This window comes from Staurois parvus, unplaced genomic scaffold (assembly GCF_062004578.1).
Source record: "Staurois parvus isolate SC_StPar_1 unplaced genomic scaffold, SC_StPar_1.0 ptg000018l, whole genome shotgun sequence".
In the NCBI taxonomy this organism is placed as follows: domain Eukaryota; kingdom Metazoa; phylum Chordata; class Amphibia; order Anura; family Ranidae; genus Staurois; species Staurois parvus.
In genome coordinates this window covers 11,254,628-11,272,593 of record NW_028317814.1, presented here as the reverse complement: position 1 = coordinate 11,272,593, position 17,966 = coordinate 11,254,628, and the positions used below count along the sequence as shown (strand labels likewise).

Below are 17,966 nucleotides of genomic sequence, written 5' to 3'. Positions count from 1 at the left end.
AGCTCCGCAGAGGATGGGTGATGCAACAGGACAATGACCCAAAGCATACAAGTCATTCAACAAAACAATGGCTGCAACAGCACAGAATACGCCTTTTGGAGTGGCCCAGTCAGAGTCCTGACCTCAACCCGATTGAAATGCTGTGGCATGACCTTAAGAGAGCGATTCACACCAGACATCCCAAGAATATTGCTACACTGAAACAGTTTTGTGAAGAGGAGTGGTCCAAAATTACTCCAGATCGTTGTGCAGGTCTGATCTGCAACTACAGGAAACGTTTGGTTGAGGTTATTGCTGCCAAAGGAGGGTCAACCAGTTATTAAGTCAAAGGTTCACATACTTTTTCCTCCCTGCACTGTGAATGTTTACATGTTATGTGCAATTAAACCATAGCAACATCTAATGTTTGTGTAGTATTATGTTCAGCAGACTGTGTTCTATTGTTGTGACTTAGATGACGTTCAGAGCACATTTTATGCCCAATTCATGCAAAACTTCACGTAATCCCAAGGGGTTCACATACTTTTTCTTGCAACTGTATGTATATATATGTATCTACATAGCTCACTTGGTTTGTGAGTATAACCTTTTGTCTCTTATTTCTTAATAAATTGTTTGAAGGTAATGCGCCAGTCATTGAAGCATATGCATGAAGGTAAAAAAAAAAACCTGTGTGCACCAGTGCCCCCCAGCCCCCTAATACTTACCTGAGCCTCATCATGATCCAGCGATGTGAATGACTGCCTCGGCTGTCCCCAGTCTCTGCCTCCTCTTTGGCTGAGACAGCAAGCGGGAGCCATTGGCTCCCACTGCTGTCAATCACAGACAGTCAATGAGTAGTGGGAGGGGGGCTAAGCCACGGCTCCATGTATGAATGGACACACAGAGCAGCGGGTGCCCCCATAGCAAGCTGCTTGCTGTGGGGGCACCCTACAGACAGGAGGAGCCAGGAGAGCCTGCAGGGGACCCAAGAAGAGGAGAGTCCAGGCTGCTCTGTGCAAAACCACTGCACACAGCAAGTAAGTATGTTCGTTAATTTACAAAAAAAAAAAAAAATAACCTTTTAGAATGGCTTTAAAGTCAAGTACAGGGCACAATGAACATTTCTTGAGAGTTCCTAATCTTAATTTTTTGAGCCATTTTAAATTCACTTTTTCTGTACACTGCTCTAGCAAATCTTTTCCTATTCACAATTATGGTAGTTTTCTGATATCTACCCAGTTCACCTCTGTACAGTGCCCTGTATTAGACCAGCAGCAGGAGAACAAGTAACTTAAGCCATTCATTCCATTTTCTTGAAGCAGGGTATTGAACAGTTGGTGCACAATCCACAGTGTCTCACACAATCTTACTCCATCAGTTATTGGTCAAGCAAGTTCTCATAAGAAGAACCATTAAACCTGGTATTGCTGTAGGGATTATGACACTGTATCCCTCTCACGTTTATTTCTCTCTTCTTTTGCCAGTAAACCTGGAGAGTGTTGGTCCTTGTAGAAACTGACCATCCATTTGAAAATGTAGGCTGAATATGTATCTGATTTTCCCCTGGTGTCAGCCACTTGCAGTTCCTGTAGAGGAGAAGCTGAGTGACACAGAAGAGCTCATCACTGTGTGGCTTCTCCTTTGAGTGGTTGAAAACCTCAGACATGAAATATGAACAAAGCATATCCCTCTATAGTGTGTACTTTTCTCAGTTAAAAGCATGAAGTGTCATTTCTGTCTGCTGCTTCATTCCTCTGCTATCAGCGTAAATCGCTTCTAAAAAGTTTTGCTGACGCCAAGAGAAAAATGGTGACAAGAGTGGGAGCTCCAGCAGATTGACAGCTTTAACTCTGTTCCTGTGAGCTTTGTGGAGGTGGGGTCTCTTCCCTCTAGTCAGCTGTCACAGCTTTCCTCACTGAGCTCCGCAAAGTGTAACTTCGGCTCTCTGCCCCCTTTTTTCTGAACTCTCAGACAAGGTGTATATCTTCTCTACATATATTCAAAGTTCAGAATTTAAACGGGTACAAATTATTGAGGATTTGTTTCATCTCTGTGTATCACCTTAGGCCAGTCACTTCACTGGTTATATGTAAGGGTTTACAACCACTTTAAGTGTCCAATCACAGGCTTGCCACATGTACATGGAATGATGCTTGCTATTAATTAACTTGGAAGACTGAGGGCATCTTGTGGAAGAAAATATGTACTGCAAGGAATGCTCTTGATTTAATTTTAATATTGCAGCATTAGAGGTGGTCCAGACAGCTTTAAAAAAAAAAAAATAAAATCAGCAGCTACAAATACTGTAGCTGCTGATTTTTAATAAAAAGACACTTACTAGCCCAGGGATCTCATGCTGTCTTCACCTGTGCTGGTTCTTGGCCTGTCTTTGGGTCCCCGCCACTGCCATGTTGACGCTGTCTGTGATTTTTCTCAGGCTTCACAGCTGGCTCCTACTGCACATGCACGAGCCACCTGCAGCCTCCTTGGACCTGTGTTGGATGGGGGGGGGGGGGGGGGGGAGGGGCGGCAAACTTCTGCCCCGGATCACCTAGGCAATCCCAGCGAAAGTGGATGCGGGTATCTGTCAAAACTAGGTACCCGCTCCTTCCCCTCCACAAAAGTTATAATGAGAGAGGAGGGGACCGGAGATTAGAGGAACTTCCCTTCTTAAGTAACGTTCCACTTTAAGTCAGTGATTTTTTTAAAACTGTATGATTATGCAAAGCTTAACCTCTTTAAGTCCAGCCCATTGTGTGATTTTGCACTTACGTCTCACTAGAGTGCGCCACTAGCAGAACTGTCACAGCAGAAGCTGATCTGTGAGTTCAGACGAACAGATCTTTGCCGGCACCCACAGATCGGTATACAGGGAGCAAGAACAGAGCCTGTGATCCATCATGTGTCCCTGCACAGCTGGGAACACGATCCATCACTTCCCCTTGTACCAGCGCTTTGTAGTGTACACCAAGCACATAGGTACACACCTAACCCTCTAGATGTTAACCCCTTTGCAACCAGTGTCAGTACGGTGATCAGTGCATATTTTTAGCACTGATCACTGTATTAGTGTCACTGGTTCCCACAAAGTGTCAGTGTAAAAATGCCCACCGCAATATCGCAGTCCCGCTATAAGTCAGTGATCACCGCCATGGCTAGTTTAATTAATTAAAATCCTGTATATGTCCCATAGTTTGTAGACACTATAACGTTTGCTAAAACTAATCAATACACACTTATTGGGATTTTTTTTTTAATCAAAAATATGTAGCAGAATACATTTTGGCCTAAATGTATGAAGAAATTTAGATTTTTAAAGTAAATATGTTTTAGCTCTGGTTCACACTGATGCGGTGCGAAATTCGCAGCATTTTCAGTGCGAATTCCGCACCGCATCAGAATCGCACCCTTCATGCGAACCGCTGCCAGTGTGTATGTTAAGTTAACACCCTGACATCGGTCCGCAAAATGCGGTTCGATAAGAAGAATCGGATCGCATAGGCGTGATTACCCATGCGATTCGATTCTAGTGCGGATCAAAAAAATGGTCCTGCACATTTTTGGTGTGGGTGAGGTGCGAATAGAGCCCTACAAAATGTATGGCTCTGATCGCATCGCGCACAAAATCGGATTTGATTTGCACAGGAATGCGGTGAGGTTCCTGTGTGAATCACATGCGATATATGGAGCCACACGTATGTGAACCTAGGCTTACTTGACCTCTGGAAGTTTTACCCCCCTTCCTGAATGGGCCATTTTTTTGCAATACGGCTCTGAATTATTTTAACTGATAATTGCACGGTCATGCTACACTATACCCAAATTAGGTTTATGTCCTTTTTTTTCCCCACAAATTGAGCTTTTGGTTGGATGTGATCACTTCTGCGGTTTTTACTTTATGCGTTATAAACAAACAAAAAAAGGCAATTTTGGGAAAAAATGTTTTTTATTTAAACACATAAAAATAATAATAAAATAAATACAAAATTTCTATATATGTGTGTGTGTGTGTGTATATATATATATATATATATATATATATATATATGTATATGTATAAAATGTGTGTGTGTATGTATGTATGTATGTATGTATATGTGTGTATATATATATGTATATGTAAAAAGTGTGTGTGTGTATGTGTGTATATATGTATATATATATATATATATAATTTTTTTTTTTTTTTTTTTTTTTTTTATTTGTGTTTAAATAAACATTTTTTCCCAAAACTGTCTTTTTTTTTTTTTTTTTTTTTTTTTTTATATAACGCATAAAGTAAAAACCACAGAGGTGATCACATACAACCAAAAGAAAGCTCCATTTGTGGGGAAAAAAGACATAAACCTAATTTGGGTATAGTGTTGCATGATCGTGCAATTATCAGCTAAATAATTCTGCGCCGTATTGCAAAAAATGGCCCATTCAGGAAGGGGGGGTGGGGGGTAAATCTTCCGGAGGTCAAGTAGTTAATGGAGCCAGTTACTAAAACTCTTTTTAAGACATTTGGAATAGAACTGTTCAGAAATAAGAACTCCAGTTCTTGGCCATAAAGAACATCCATTTGGCTTATACCTGGAGTTCCCCTTTAACAGTTGTTGGACCCGGCGTTCTCCTAGCATACAAAAATCTGTCTTCACGCTGTAGATTCTCCCCACCCTGGTAAAGTCAGAATTTACACCGCAGGAAGTCCCTGTAGCCCTGGTTTACCTTTGCCCTGAAGCTTTGAGGTTTTTTTTTTCCACTTGGCTTTGAGCTTAAAGCTCTTGAAAGTATCTAATCCTCATTATGAATTCAGTGACAGCCTCGCTGTACTTTGAAGTGTCTTCAGTCTTTTGTTACATCCTGGGTGCCTGTGTAGAGGCTTCCACAGAGTGCAGGTTACATGAGGCAAATAGCAGGGGGGAGCGGGGGAACCATTCCCACCAAGTTACATAAAGGCAAAGAAGTAAAAGTTCATCCTACATTTGGGTAAATGAAGTAGAAATGTACAGGCTCATCTCCTATACTCAGATTGCTTACTCTGTTTCCCCTGCACACTGTAAACATCTCACAGCGTGCCTTAGAAGCTGTGGCATGGAGAACATCCAGCATCTAGCTCCTTTCATCTCAGCTGAACTGCCCCTGACCTGCCCCTTTTATTCAGTGGATTATTAATTCTTTGAATCAGAGGCTGTGAGCGTTACCTAGGATGATCTGTATGCAAATGCACTCATTCAGTTGACATCCACCCATCAAGGCAATTAAATATTTGCATAACTCCTCCCAAGAAGCCGCCCGCTGCTTACATCAGGACTGAGGACTCTTAAGAGGAGTACTGAGGTAGGGTGCTGTGATGTTTTCTCAAAGCTATGTACAGCACCCTGCCAGCCCCTCCCACTAGCCATGATATGCCTGCATTGCATAGAGAAGAAACCTAGTAATGTCACTGAGTCTAAAATAAGGTATGGAGTAAAAGGTTTTATTTAAAACTGAAGTGGCATGTTTTGATGAGGGCAGGAAGCAGATTAAATTTCCGCTTTTAAGTCCGTCAGCAAATTCAGCCAGTACATACATTTTTTATTAATTTGTAACTTTTTAGGGCACTGTAGATGCAGTTTGCACATTCCTGTGTTAAGGCTGGGTGAAAATTTGTTATTTTTTATCAGGGGACTCCAAACCTTCTAAAATGGAAAAAAAAGGGCCAGTATAATGTCCTGCCAGTGACCAGTGGGAACAGAAAATGCCCCAGTGTCAGTGGCTGTAAACCATGTCCCATCATTGGTGTCAGTGGGAGGAATAGTGCCCCATCATTGGTGTCAGTGGTGTTGTCTTCAAATTATTTAGACAACAATTCTTTTGCCGAAAAGATTTAAAGGACTCAACAACAATCCATAGAACATACATCCGGGTGAATAGTTGTAAATATTAAAAGATACTTCAAATCAAACATGGCGATCCAGCCCTTCTCCGGATGACCAGGGTGTATTTTTATATATGTACTATTCCCGCAGCAACCATTAGTCCTTTTCCAGAGAGATGCATTTATTCGGATACAGATATTTGTTGCAGATGACTGAAATCCAGCTGAATACTTGTCAGTATTACAATGATGAACAACAACTCTCAAAGTCCCATTCAAGATACTTCATATCAAGCATAGAGATACTACACCATCCAGCATATGTCCAATCTATAATATATACCTAGGTAGCTTCCATGCATGCAATGTGAGTTATGATCTATACCTGTGCTCCCATATCAATGACAGGAAGAAAAACTCCTTTTCCAGCTGAGGTACAGACAAGTAAGATGACAGTCAATCATTAGAGAACCTTCCTGTGTCCTGTCACCTGTATCCTTACCTGTGTTCTGTCCCACACATCCTGACTTGTGCTCTGTCTTAATATACACGTTTTCCCCATTCAGTACAATGGCAAGCACTCTGATTGGCCACTTTGATCTTACATGAAAAGACTTACTATAAATAAAAATTAGGGTCACTATAATGTTTCCCAGGTAAACAAGTCACCTGTTCACCATTTCCCATGAATTACCCCCTGGAGTCTAATTACCATCAATAAATACTTCTTGTATGGTCAAATCACATATACAATGTACCCTTTGGAATGTCTAATCAGATAAACAGGCTATTCCCCAAATACCAGGTGACCTTGCATAAAATTAACATAGCACAGGGTCTTTTGATTTGTAAAGTGGTTTTGTCACTGGCCGGTCGAGAATGAACAGTATGTGCTTCAATATAAATAAATAAATAAATATATATATATATATATATATATATTACAGATAATTTACTACAAGTGGGAGGAATAGTGCCCCATCATTGGTGTCAGTGGGAGGAATAGTGCCCCATCATTGATCATTGGTGTCAGTGGGAAGAATAGTGCCCCATCATTGATCATTGGTGTCAGTGGGAGGAATATTGCCCCATCATTGGTGTCAGTGGGAGGAATAGTGCTCCAAAGGCCAGATGAGAGCAAGAAAGGGGCCAAAGTTTGGAGACAATTGTTTTATATGATAGGCAGGAGAGCCTGGTGGATGATACCACGTACAGGTACAGAGCTATGGCTTTCCATTTAAAAATAAAAAAAAGTTTGCTTCAGCACTAAATTCTGAAACCTACAACTTTCTCTTAGTCCCCTCAAAGTCACACAAATACCTGTTTAGTCTTGCCAGTGACATTTACCTAATGCAACTTCCTGTGAAGAGGTGGCAAGAGTGCTGCACTGCTGAATTCAGAGCATAAAGGGAACTTTCTTTTTTTCAGTAACGTTCCACTTTAAGTCAGTGATTTCTTTTTTTTTAAACTTTATGGTTATGCAAAGCTTAACCTTTTGAAGTCCAGACCATTGTAGCTTTACTGCTGCAAAGTGGCTTTCCTGTGCAAAATCACGTGTATATATACGTCTTTTTGCACTTCCACCTCACTGGGGAGCGGAAGGTTCTGTGTGAATTGTCACAGCAGAAGCCGATCTGTGAGCAGGGAGCAAGAACAGAGCTGTGCCTATGTTTACATAGGCACAGCTCAGTGGTGTCAGGGGAAAGTGATTCATCATGTGTCCCTGCAGAACTAGGAACATGATGCATCACTTCCCCTTGTACCAGCGCCATCTAGTGTACACCAAGCACATAGCTAGGCACGCTTAACCCTTTGATCACCATAGATGTTAACCCATTCCTAACCAGTCATTAGTACAGTGATCAGTGCATATTTGTAGCACTAATCACTGTATTATTATCACTGGTTCCCACAAAGTGTCAGTGTAAAAATGCCCGATGCAATATCGCATTCTCACTATAAGTCGGTGATCACCGCCATGAAATCGTTTACACTCTCGTGAAGCTAGGCCTGCATGTCCTACAATGCAATGAAAAATGCTGCAGGTAGTGTTGGCATCATCCTTGTCGCTGCTGATTCACAAATGTGTAGCTTGTCAATCAGCACTTTGCCATACCTAGTCCTGCCCACTGCTTTCTGGATTGACAGAAATGCCTCTGTTACAAAATACCCTCCCACTGAGCTGCGGTATCTGGAAGGGGGAGTGTGTGAGACACTCGTGAAGGATTGGTTTGGTCAGGAGAGGTGAAGGAAATGTTTTGTCTTACTTCAGGGTGTGTACAATACGTGGTAATGGGATTTGGCACAGTGAAAGACCAATGATGTCATCCTCTGGTCATGCTCTGCGCTCTCATCCTTTAATGGCTTATTAATTATTATCGGGATGTAGTCCTATTGGGAGAGATTTACTAAAACTGGAGCACTCGGAATCAGGTGCAGCTGTGCATAGCAGCCAATCAGCTTCTAGCTTCAGCTTGTTTACGTAAGCTTCAGCAATAACAGCTGGAAGCTGATTGGTTTCCAGGCAGAGCTTCATCAGATTTTGCGCTCTCCAGCTTTCGGAAATAATTCCCATAGTGTCCATATATCTGTGCAATATCAAACTTCTCAAACATCTTGCTTACAGGGTGCAAGAGTTCATCTACTGAGAGGGCACGGTACTCCTGGTGGCAAAGAAATGGCTAGCACCACAAACTCCTAGTTTTTTTATAAACGGTTTATAGAAATGTACAATGAAATACATAATGTTTGGTGATATTCATTGTTTTTATTAATTCCTGTTTGCAGCGTATGTTTCCTTGGAGTCATGGCACTGATTATAAGCTGGGCATCCATGGGTGTGGAGCTTGCAGTGGCAGTGGTGAGTACTGTGCTTCGTCTCATTACTTCTTGGTGGTTGATTGCAGTTGCAATATTTTAGTTCACTCAAATAATGGAATAAAGTAATTGGTTATAGATAGGGGAGTACTATTTGGATTTGTTTGTTGTACATTGTAATGGAACCGGACCCCGACTACACTTCGGTATTTCCGTTAAACTCCCGCTTCCCTGTCTGAACACCGACCATGGACCCCACCGCTGACCAAACAAGACTAGAGACCACCAGACTTAAAATAAAGCAGTTCATTTCCTGGTTTCATTCAACACATACACAAGATATATACATTCAAGGGAACAATTCTCCCCTCCCTGCATAAGGACACAGGGCAGGGCAAACCAAATCTAGCAACAAGAAACACATCAGCAGACACCCCCCACCAAGCCAATACACAAACAAATGCATCCCATAATAGTTTGCTCCCAAGCAAGACACACAATAGAACAATGGGATGCAATCACATAACACCAAACAATCCACAACCCCCACCTATCGCCTATACATGTCTACACAATATCAGGACATTTCACCCTGCACCCCTAACAGGCACAGGGTAACTTACACATAAGAAGTATATGGGGAGCTGAGACAGGGGTCTCCCCACCCCTCCAAAGCGAGTTCCATGGGCCCCCTACCCAAAGTCACTCCGTCACTCCCGTCACATACATGTACTGTCTACACTCACTGGCCACTTTTTGAGGTACACCTGTTCACTTGCTTGGTGACACAAATTGCTAATCAGCCAATCACATGGCAGCAACTCAGTGCATTTAGGCATCTAGACGTGGTGAAGACAACTTGCTGAAGTTCAAACCGAGCATCAGGATGGGGGAAAAAAGGGGATTTAAGTGACTTTGAATGTGGTATGGTTGCCCCGTCCACCACAACTCTTCAAGCCATGACCAATATTCATAAACATACGTACTTTTCACAATACAGATACTGATGTATTTTGTCAGTATATGAATTGAAATGGATTTATATACTTTTTAAATTTTTGCTATGCTGAATTGCACATCATATGTATTTTATTCAAATAGCAGTCCATTTGTATTATATAGCAATAAATAAAAAAAAATTAAGTTTTTTTTTTTTTGTTTTTTTTTTTTTTTTTTGGGGGGGGGGGTTTGTTTTGTTTTCTGTTTGTGTTTTTTTTTTTTTTTTTTTAACTTTTGCACACATTTGTTTCAGTTCCATCCTATAGAATACAAGAAATGATCACACCTAATTTCTGCCAGAGTGCTATTCTTCTTTTGTCACAGTCCATATTGCTACATACCAATGACATTTATTTCAACTGCTGGGCTTCGTTAATTTGTTGTTTTCTTCACCTTCTAGGGCTGCAGCGATTTTTGCATGGATCCAGACACCTTTGTCACCAAAATAGTGGAAGAAAAATCTGTGTTGAGTGCAGGTAAGGATTTTCTTCCCCTCCTGTGGCCACTGATTGTAACCTCTCATTGAGTTCAAATCAACAGAGGGCAGGCTGTAATCCATGTAATCATACCTCCAAACTGCCCATGCTTTTCTTTTTTTTTTTATATTTCTGAGGGGCAAGCTTGGTAAATGTGGGTGGTTTGCGTAGAATTCTCTCCTTTGATTAGCTGTGGCCTTATAGTCAGAGGGCAGAGATGCCTGGTAATCTCGCCACTCAACACTCTAAGATGACAGGCGTAACTTGGTGCAGCCTGCACAAAACTGAAATGACCTCTTTGGATAGAGTTGTCCTTTAAATGTTGGAGTAATTGATATGCACAAAGAGCACAGTGATCCAATGCAGCTAATCAACAATTTTCTGTTTGATTACCCTAATCCTGTGAAAGGTGAGATATTGTTCAAAATAGGAGAACCGTATCGTAATTAAAGTGGAAGGCAATGATACTCTAACAAAGCTTAAATCTACTCCCACCCCCATTCTAAGCATGTTCTATCTACCCTGTAAAAGGAAAAATGCCTATACTTGCCTATTCTGAAGTTGTTCTGGTCCGGTCACATGATCGGGTCCCAGCGCTGGACTCCGTGTAGAGAAGGGACAGCCGACAACGCATGCCCAATAATAAGCCTATGGGTGACATCATCGCCCAGTCTCTTCAGCCATTGTTGGCGATCTCTACGTTAAAGCTGGCAGTGTAGAGATTATGTGACCAGACCGCAGTGACTTCAGAGTAGGTAAGCATAGAATAGGTTTAGAATGGTAGTGGGAGTAGATTTAAAGTGGAATTCCAGCTGAAAAAAAAAAATAATAAAAGTCAGCAGCTGCAAAAACTGTAGCTGCTGACTTTTAAAATACAGCCGCTTACCTGTCCCTCGGTCCAGCAGTGTCCTCACCACCACTGGGTTCATAGGCCGTCTTCTCTTCCTGGCGCCAGCATCTTCAGTGTGGGCACCCGACTGTGACCGCTTGCGGCTTCACAGCTGGGAGGCCACTGCGCATGGACGAGAAGTGCTGCACTTTGTGAATGGCCCCGTAGTCTTCTGGGACCTGTCACAGGGAGGGAGGGGGAGGACAACTTCCCAGAAGACTACAGGGAGGACAATTTCCGATTGCAGTGGGCGTGGGTACCTGTTAAATTACCCCCCCCCCTGCTGTCCCCCACTCCCCATTAAGGATTGGCACCTTTGGGGAGTGGGGGACAAAGCATTAAAGCGGAACTTCCCCTTTTGGGTGGCACTCCGCTTTAAGCTCAGTTAGATTTTGACTTGCCTTCCACTTTAGGCCCCTCTCTGGGTTATTACCCCTGTTCAATTGATCGCTGGTTAGAGAAAAAAAAATTTTTTTGTTTACCGAAAGCTGCTGTCATGTGACACTCTGGTCCCAAGTCTCTCTTTCTTTACTTCCAGTGAGTTGATTGGCTGTCAATCAGCAGGGTCATAAAAGGAGTGATGTCAGTGGAAAGGACTGTAGGGGGCTGGCAGTCTCAGATGCAGTTGCTTAGCAGTCCCCCATACTGAGAAACTGTGATAAAGGATCTGGATGGCAGACTTAGGTGATTATATCTTGCTTCACCAAGTAAGAAAAACCCAAATCCCTGCAAAATGGGTTAGAGGAAGTTGAAGAGAGTAGTGGGAGATTATTATTACTTTGCCCAGAGTGGGGCTTTAAATAAAAAGGCCACCTTCGGTATTCAAATGGCAAAAATATATAATATTTATGTAGACATTCATATCGTATGTATGGCTTAAAAAATTAATGAATATACTCTAAGAATATTTAAATCCTCTAGTAAAACTGGAGTTAAAACACACTTTTCATTTGTCTTTTACATCAAAATAAGCCTCAAGCTGTAGAACACCCTTTTGGGGCCACATCTTACCTTCAGCACCCTTGTCCTCCTACAGAACAGTGCTCAGTGATCCAGGGACATTTTTCATAGCCTAAGCGCAGTCATGGGGAGTGGGAAAGGGTGCTTAGAAATATGCAACCCCTGACTTCGAAGAAGTCCGCTTTTCCTCCAGATTGTTGCAGGGGCTGTATCGGCACATAGAGGATGCAGGCCTGGTAATAAGACGTGGCCTGTTGTACAGCTGGAAGCTTAATTTAAGCTGATGTGACAGGTGTACTTTGAGTGTTAGACCGGCAGTAATTGCATAGTAACAAGAGGCAAGCTATGGAGTACAGCAGCTGGCAACACAATATTAATGCTTATCATAAGATGATAGGAGGTATAGATATGGAGCATGCTTTTTTGTTTCATGATATCTTTGCACAACATAAACTTTAGTCATTAAAATTTTTTTTTTTAAAAAATCTAAGATAGAGGTACAATGGTAGTCCAGGCCCCCATCTATGTAGCAGTCCGTACATCACCTTAGGCTACTATATAGAGTTAAGATATGCCACACAGGTTATGCATGTCAACAAAAGTCCACGTGTTCTAGCAGTCTGCAGGATTCATTTTCCAGGGCAGATTTGTCAGTCTGGGGTCTGTGTGCTGGTGTGGAGGAGAGAGAGAAAGAAGGAAAAGAAAAAGAGAGGGACGTTTGTAAGAAGGAAAAGTAGATGGGGAATAAAGGCAAATAGGGAAAACATAGGCATGTAGTGGCATTCTCACCCAAGTACCAAGGTGTGACTTGTTATTAGGGATGGGTCAACCATACCCCCAAATAGCTGGTGATGCTGCTAATCCCAACCTTGCCTTTTAAAGTTGTTGTTTTTGTTTTTTTTCCCCAAGTGGTAGGTTCTAAATCAGCCCATAGATGAGCAATTTTCTCTCCTTTCACCCCTGGAGCAAGGAAAGAAAATTGCATAGACTCTCCCATCATCACAGTCAGTGTTGACTGGGCAATACCTCCCGCCATGCTATTGTGTTCTGCCGATGGGGAGCCTTCCAGTTATAGCCGCCAGCAGTGATTGCATGAAAACAACCCAACAGGCCGGTTGCCTGGTCCCTGTTGAGCCCGCCGAGATTTGAGTCATCTATGCCTAGGTTTTGTCCCCCCCTGCTTCCAGGGAATAGAAATGTTTTATATGTTGACATTCCCATAAAGAGAATCCAATGACCTTGAATCATGTTGTATTGATCTTGTGTGTCATGGAGTTATGACGAGTAGATTTGTCATTCTCATACAGACTTTCTGTGCCCTTCATCAAAGCAGTGTTCATGCATCAGCATCCATTTCCAAGGCTGAACTCTGTCATGGAGGTTGGTAGGCAGACAGCACTACAGATAGTATTGAGTAATGTTGATCGGGGCAGGTAATGTTGCTGTGTAGAAAGTTTAGACACTGCAAGGTGCGGGGAGGGGGAAATGGGATTGTCATTTTAATGACAGATTTGCCTTAAAGTAGAACTATTTCTTTTTTCCTTCTGGATAGGGAATGGGAAGGTTATAACCCCTATCAGTTTTTTTTCTTTTTGTAATCTGTATCCCTTTTGGGGAGATTTCCCTTACCTTCTTGTCCCATAGCCAAAACAGGAAGTGAGAGCAAATCCCCACAAACTAAGGGAATTCCTTGGGGCCACCTAGGTCACCAGAACCAGTGTCCCTATTGGAAGATTTCCCCTTTGTTGTCTGGGGCAACCCACAATTTGGATTTTTTTTTAACTTTCAATGACAATGGTAAATAGGACAAATGGAAGAAGGTGGATCTCCTTAACAGGGGCACAGTCAGCAATGAAAACCTCACAGGTGTTTTTATCCCTCTCCACTGTATCCAAAACTTGAAAAAAATGTTTGCCTTTTAGTTATAGTTTAATTTTATGGGTCCTCTTTCTGAATTTGTTACATAGAGGTATGTGTGTTTTTTATTTTTTGTTTTAATTACGGAGCTAGTCATAATAAGCAAGGAAGACGAGATGTTTCCTAATTTCCTTTTGCTCCATCTAGTATTTCCTAATTTATACTATTCTTATAAGTGAACATCCAACCTGCCTAGGTTTGCAGGGAACTGTAGTCACTGTGGTATGTCTTAGTTGTGTTGGGGAGCAGTAGTTGGTAGCAGTGTGGTATGGTGTACTGGAAGCCGTGGTCAGCATGGTATGGTTTGGTGTGCTGGGAGCAGTGGTCAGCATGGTATGGTTTGATGTGCTGGGAGCAGTGGTCAGCATGGTATGGTTTGGTGTGCTGGGAGCAGTGGTCAGCATGGTATGGTTTGGTGTGCTGGGAGCAGCGGACGGCATGGTATGGTTTGGTGTGCTGAGAGCAGTGGTCGGCATGGTATGGTTTGGTGTGCTGGGAGCAGTGGTCAGCATGGTACGGTTTGGTGTGCTGGGAGCAGTGGTCAGCATGGTGAGGTTTGGTGTGTTGGGTGCAGTGGTCAGCATGGTATGGTTTGGTATGCTGGTAGCAGTGGTCAGCATGGTATGGTTTGGTGTGCTGGGAGCAGTGGTCTGTTTGGTTTGGCTTGGTGTGCTGGGAGCAGAGGTAACTGTGGTATGGCTTGGTGTGCTTTGAGCAGTCATCAGCGTTGTATGGCTTGGTTTGCTGGGGAGCAAAGGTCATTGTGGTATGGCTTGATGTTTTAGGAGCAGTGGTCAGCATGGTATGGCTTGGTGTTTCCGGAAGCAGTGATTGATGTGGTGTGGCTTGGTGTGCTAGGAGCAGTGGTCAGCATGGTATGGCTTGGTGTTTCCGGAAGCAGTGATTGATGTGGTGTGGCTTGGTGTGCTAGGAGCAGTGGTCAGCATGGTATGGCTTGGTGTTTCCGGAAGCAGTGATTGATGTGGTATGGCTTAGGTGAAGTAGGAGCAGTGATTAGTGTGGTATTGTTAGGTGTGCAGGGAGCAGTGGTCAGTGTTTTGTGGCTTGGTGTGCATGCTGCAGTGGTTAGTGTGGTGTAGCTTGGTGTGCGGAAAGCAGTGGTCAGCATGGTATGACTGTGTGTTGGGAGTAGTGGTCAGTACTATGGCTTGGTGAACAAAGGTTGGTGTGTTATGGCTTAGGTGTGCTGGTAGTAGTGGTCAGCATAGTATGGCTTAGGTGTGCAGGGAGCAGTGGTCTGTATTGTATGGTTTCTACATTCATTCACAGTATAGGCATACGTTGTTTTCTTTCTTTGTCAGTGAAAAGACTAAAGCCAGAGTGTTGTGATGACAGCCAGGCAGCTAGCATTTGCAGAGTAATGACAGCCTTGGTGTATCTCTAAGAAGGGGTTTCATTTAACATATTAGGTTTCTCTGCAGAGTATGCATACCACACATTCAGTCTATGAATTCATGATGTGGTCTTCTCTAACAGCTAAACTTCTCAAAATCTAATGTAAATGTTAGATTGTGAGGCCATCTGCTCTCAGTATGATTTTTAAAGCAACATTTTTTTTTTTATTTGGTCTGTGCTTAAATGGTTAGTCCTCAGAACAATAGCATACAGTCCTCCACTTTGTAAAAGAATGCTTACTCTTTTTTGCAGGTGGTTGAACAGACCAAGTGTTGGATGCATGGCCCTGGCAATTTATAAATGTGCACTGGACTATCCCTACCCACGCATGTGCAGTCTGCTCTTTCACGCTCACAAAACACTGAGCTACGAGAGCGCATGGACTGTGTATGAGTGGGAGGGGAGTGAAGCCAAATGCACGTTTTGTGAGTTGCTGTGGCCTCACATTCAACACTCAGTACTTCCTGCAGGATGGAGAGAGGAGGGCAATGGAATAAGAAGCTTGAAAACTAAACATTCTTTTATAAAATGAAACACTGTATATTATTATATGGGTGTTCTAAAAGAGAGGGATTTTTTTAAATGTCAATAAAGGTGAACTAACCCTTTTAAGAAGACATCCATATGTTTCCCATTTACTTTCTGCAGTACATAAATGGCTTTAATTTATAAACCTGACAAGTCCTTGTAGATATAACAGCAGAATGTCCTCCATCCACACAATGAGATGCCTAGGATGGTTTAGGGTTGTTCTGAAATGTATGGTGTGATGAAGGCTGAAGAAGCTGGAGGTGGATGAAGCTTGTTGAATGTGATGGTGAATGTTTTGTATAAGAGATGGCACCTTCATTGACCTAGAAATAAGTGATAAATACGCTTGGCTTTGTCACTTCTTCTCTCCCCTTCACACATTTTACTGGCTGACCGCTTGGCCTTCTACAGCTGTTGCCCTTCCGACATTAACACAGATTACCGCCTGATGCTTGGGTTCAGCTGGGTTAAAGAGAAGCTTCCATTATGGGGATAAGAGGATCACACTTACTCTTCAACCTGCTGTTAATGCCGTGCATTATTCCTGTTATATTTTACAGTGATTATTTTTATACTTGCGTAAACCAGAAATAGTGCATGCTTTTCACTCTTTGACAGCTTAACTGTTGAGCGCCCAACTGCTTTCTAAATAATTTGGATTCTCCACTTTTTTATGACCCACTGAAAGGGACTTAAATCCCAACCCCGGAGATAATAAAGCTGTAAAACATTCCTTTTCATATTGCACAACACCATCAGGTAATTGTGGACATAAAAAGCTGCAGAGACACCCCCTTTAAACACTGCTCAAAAAAATTAAAAGAACACTTTTTAATCAAGAGTAAAGCATCAAGTCAATTAAACTCCTGGGATATTGATCTGGTCAGTTAAGTAGCAGAGGGGGTTGGTAATCGGTTTCAGCTGCTTTGGTGTTAATGAAATTAATAACAGGTGCACTAGATGGGCAACAATGAGACAACCCCCAAAACAGGAATGGTTTTACAGGTGGAGGCCTCTGACATTTTTTTTTCCCTACTCATCTTTTCTGACTGTTTTTCACTAGTTTTGCATTTGGCTAGGGTCAGTGTCACTACTGGTAGCATGAGGTGATACCTGGACCCTACAGAGGTTGCACAGGCAGTCCAACTCCTCCAGGATAGCACATCAATACGTGCCATTGCCAGAAGGTTTGCTGTGTCTCCCAGCACAGTCTCAAGAGCATGGAGGAAATTCCAGGAGACAGGCAGTTACTCTAGGAGAGCTGGACAGGACCATAGAAGGTCCTTAACCCATCAGCAGGACCGGTATCTGCTCTTTTGTGCAAGGAGGAACAGGATGAGCGCTGCCAGAGTCCTACAAAATGACTTCCAGCAGGTCACTGGTGTGAATGTCTCTGACCAAACAATCAGAAACAGACTTCATGAGGGTAGCCTAGGGCCCAACGTCATCTAGTGGGCCCTTTGCTCACTGCCCGGCACCAGAGAGCTCGACTTGCATTTGCCATTGAACACCAGAATTGGCAGGTCTGCCACTGGTGCCCTGTGCTTTTCACAGATGAGAGCAGGTTCACCCTGAGCACATGTGACAGACGTGAAAGGGTCTGGAGAAGCCGTGGAGAACGTTATGCTTCCAGTAACATCATTCTGCATGACCGTTTTTTGGTGGTTATTCAGTAATGGTCTGGGGAGGCATATCCATGGAGGGACGCACAGACCTCCTACAGGCTAGACAATGGCACCCTGACTGCCATTAGGTATCGGGATGAAATCCTTGGACCCATTGTCAGACCCTACGCTGGTTCACAACAAAGCCCTCCTCCCCCCTTCCTTTCTAGCCATTCAAAATATAATGCTTGGGGCTCAGTGTTTTGTAAATGGCCTTGAGGAGAGCAGGCAGAGTCTGGACCACTGCCCTGGGGTCTAGGGGAAACATTCTCCTAGAATGTTGTACTGAAACATCCGAGCGGCATGAAGTACAGGGGTGCTTTACTGATCCCAGCATGTAAACAAGCAGATTTGCCAGATGTCAGAGGAAGCCTGCATGATGGGAGGTTGCTTTTGAGGCAAAGGAATGTTCAATGGCTTGACTCTGGTTGGGTTATTGTACCCAGAGTTAGGCCTTAAGGGAAACGTCCAGC

General features: G+C 42.9%; 1 protein-coding gene across 7 annotated transcripts in view; it reads left to right on the top strand.

Annotated features, from left to right (window-relative positions):
* TTYH3 (tweety family member 3) overlaps positions 1-17,966 on the top strand; it is a 204,577-nt gene that overhangs the window by 120,037 nt on the left and 66,574 nt on the right. For all 7 annotated transcript variants that reach the window (XM_089682543.1, XM_089682523.1, XM_089682565.1 and 4 more), the window contains exons 6-7: positions 8,612-8,684; positions 10,041-10,116. In XM_089682543.1, the coding sequence (XP_089538669.1) occupies positions 8,612-8,684; positions 10,041-10,116 (149 nt within the window). The remainder of the gene's footprint in view (positions 1-8,611; positions 8,685-10,040; positions 10,117-17,966) is intronic.